General features: G+C 61.7%; 1 protein-coding gene across 1 annotated transcript; it reads left to right on the top strand.

The window, feature by feature from the left end:
* Positions 1-399: 399 nt before the first annotated feature.
* Positions 400-1,529, top strand: LOC310645325 (zinc transporter ZIP1-like; the record flags this gene model as incomplete). Its single annotated transcript, XM_083370960.1, has 3 exons — positions 400-514; positions 595-725; positions 939-1,529. 3 exons carry the CDS (start codon positions 400-402, stop codon positions 1,527-1,529), a joined length of 837 nt encoding a protein of 278 aa, XP_083227086.1.
* Positions 1,530-3,133: the final 1,604 nt, after the last annotated feature.

A 3,133-nucleotide genomic window follows, 5' to 3' on the forward strand; every position in this document is an offset into this window, starting at 1 on the left:
GACGCCCAATTCCCAACCCCCAACCCAGCTCTTCACGCCAAGCCGCCGGTCCTGCGGGCAGCGGTTGCCGCTTCGGAGCTCGCTGACGGACCCCGGGAACCGCCCGTGGGAGAGGAGCGAGGGAGACAGGTTTCTCCCACCGGAGCCAAATTCGAGCCGTCCTCCCTCGGGCGGGCAAACGCGGGCCCTGCTCCGCGGACGGGGCTGCAAAGGCTCTTACTCCAAGCAGGGCGACTTCTCCTCCCCTCCTGGCCAAGGCCGCAGCCCCCTCCAACAAGGCCGCGGGGCCAGCTCCGAGGGCCGGGGCGGGGCTGAGGCGGCCGGCGGGGCTGACCCCGGCGCTGGGCGAGGGCTTAAAGGGCCGGCCGGCCAGGGCGGCGCCCGATCCGACGGGGCGCCATGTGGTCTCTGCAGGCGCTGAAGCTGGGCTGCCTGCTCGCCCTGGCCGCGCTGCCGCTGCTCTGCGGCCTTCTCCCGGCGCTGCTCTTCCGCCTGCGCGGGGCCGCGGCCAACGGTGCGTGGGCTCTCCTAGGGACGGGCAGGTCGCGTGGGCCGGCGGGCCTCCTCAGCCTCCTTCTCCCCGACTCTCCGCAGGCGCCTCTCCGAGCGGGCGAAGCATCCTGAGCTGCGCGGCGGGCGGGGTCTTTATGGCCGCCTGCTTGCTGGACGTGGTGCCCGATTCGCTGGCCGACCTTCGGGACGAGCTCCGTCGGCGGAGCCTCTCGGTACGGAGGGGGGCGGCTCTCTCGGGGGAGGGCCAGCCAAGCCGCACGGCGGGCGGCAACCTTGAAGGTCTGGAGGGGGCCGCTGAGCCCGCGAGGACCGGCGGGGAACGACCTGGCCGCCTTCGACCGGGTCCCTGAGCCGAAAGTAGGGCGGCCCGGATCCTTCGGCCCCGCGGGGCGGCCGCGGTGACGCTCCGCTTCTCTCGCTTGCAGCCGGCCTTCCCCGCGCCCGAACTGGTCCTGGCGCTGGGCTTCCTGCTGGTGCTGGTCCTGGAGCACGTGATGCTGGACTGCAGCGAGCGGCCGGGCGCCCGCGAGGAGGCCGCCGTCGGGGAGCAGCAAGCCGAGGCCGCGCCGTCGCCCTTCCGTTGGCTGGTGCTGCTCGTCTCGCTGTCGCTGCACTCGGCCTTCGAGGGGCTGGCGCTGGGGCTGCAGGACACGCCGAGCCAGGTGCTCCGGCTGGCGGTGGCCATCGTCCTCCACAAGTGCATCATCGCGGCCAGCCTGGCCCTGCTGCTGCTCCAGAGCCGCCTGGCCCTGCCCTGGCTGGCGGCCGCCGTGGCCTGCTTCGCGCTCATGACCCCCGTGGGCGTGGGCGTGGGCATGGCCGTGCCCCGCGACGCCGGCCCCGGCGGCTCCCTGGCGCGGAGCGTGCTGGAGGGGGTGGCGGCCGGGACCTTCATGTACATCACCTTCCTGGAGATCCTGCCCCAGGAGCTGCATCTCCCCTCGGGCCGCTTGCCCAAAGTCCTCGCTCTGCTCCTGGGCTTCTCCGCGATGGCCGGGCTGCGCTTCCTGGGCTGAGCGCCCGGCCTCCTTCGACGGGGGGGGGGGGGGCTCCGGCGCCTGAGCGAGGGCAGGCTCCTTGCTAGGCCACCGCGCCTCCGGAGCCTTCCATGGTTTTTATTAAATAGCTTTGTATTTATTTGTCTTTCTGGTGCCAGTTTGTGCTCTTCCTGCCTCGTTGCATGATCTTAGCTGCCTGTGTGCGTGTTTCTTTCTGTTGTCACTTGACAAGTTTATGTAATTTGCTAAAGCCCATTTGCCCACGTAGACCCTCCCCACTTCTTCCCGGCCTGGTGAGTTGGGCAGATGTTCGGGTCAGAACCTGAGCAACCAGTGGGGCTGCAGTGCCCCCTGCTGGAGGACACCTGGAAAAGTCGATCCTGTTGGACTGAGAACACTCATCAAATTGTGCGGCATACAGAAGGTCTCCCCAAAATTCCTCAGGGATAAGGAACCCATAGAAGAGCAGGCTGCCGGGGTGATCCCCTCCCCACCAACTGGGACCGTCCTTTGGTATCCCACCGCTATCAAACGCTTCCCCCATAACAGGCGGCTGGGTCCAGCTCCCAGCTCCAGCAGTCGGTCACAAGCTAGCTGATATATAATTCTAATAAATTATTAATACTTCAGGCCCTCTCTCCAGGTGTTCCCTGCGGACCAATCATATGGCTCAATACCTCTGGTGTAGGGACGGGGAGGAGGATGCATAGCAGGAGTCCAAGAGTAGCTTACCTTCTGCTCGCCATCCTTCATAGCCTGGTCTCCGGCTGCTCCAGATCAGTCCATAATAAGGCTGCTCTCATTCATAACCTGTCCACAGGGGAATCAGCTGACCTGGCAAGAGGGTTTTCAGATACGTGTCTGCCTGGATTTTACGTTTGATGTCAGCTGCTACCCCAGGGTGGGGAATGGTGGGGTTTTTTTGACACATTCAGAAGCCCTGTGCTGCAAATGTGAGACCCTGTGACGTTGGGCCTTAGGAAGCAGTTCAGCTTTTGTTTTTTTTACTGGCCTTTCTGTTGTGGAGCAGGACTCTGCCTTGAGCTGCTGGGTTCCATTGCATGGTTCTGCCGAGACATCAAGGCTGGCACCTGAGGCTGCCATCTGTCCCTGGAGAGCATATGGCCTGGTGCAGCTCAGGAGGTCATTGTCAGGATATCCTAAAAATCATGGAGCTGCTCTTAAGTCATCAAGGGTTGTGCACGTACATACTGTAAGTCACACTATAGAGGTATTTTTTTGTCTTGGGGCAGTAGTAGTATATATAGAAGGAAGATAGGACCAGCAAAATGGTCAGATAACTTGACAGTAGAGGTATTAGGTAAGGGCTATTAGACTGGGATGCTTAGGTGACTAATGCACCCTGTTGGGTTCCAAAGGGTTTCTTCTATGAGGAATTGTTAAAAGACCTAGGTATCAATCGAAGAGAATTCATTGTGGAGTCCTTGGTGCTCTCTGAGCATGGATGTTTGTGCACCAACCTGCAATCAGAAGACATGGCGAAAACTTCTTAATCCTAACACAGAGACAGACTCAACCACGGTATCAGTTTGGAAACAGCATGCTAAACCAAACTAAATCCAAAAATACTAGGGAATGCCTGGAAGCTTGGCATTCAGCCA

Source organism: Vipera ursinii (assembly GCF_947247035.1).
Source record: "Vipera ursinii genome assembly, chromosome: 11".
NCBI classification, from domain to species: Eukaryota; Metazoa; Chordata; class Lepidosauria; order Squamata; family Viperidae; genus Vipera; species Vipera ursinii.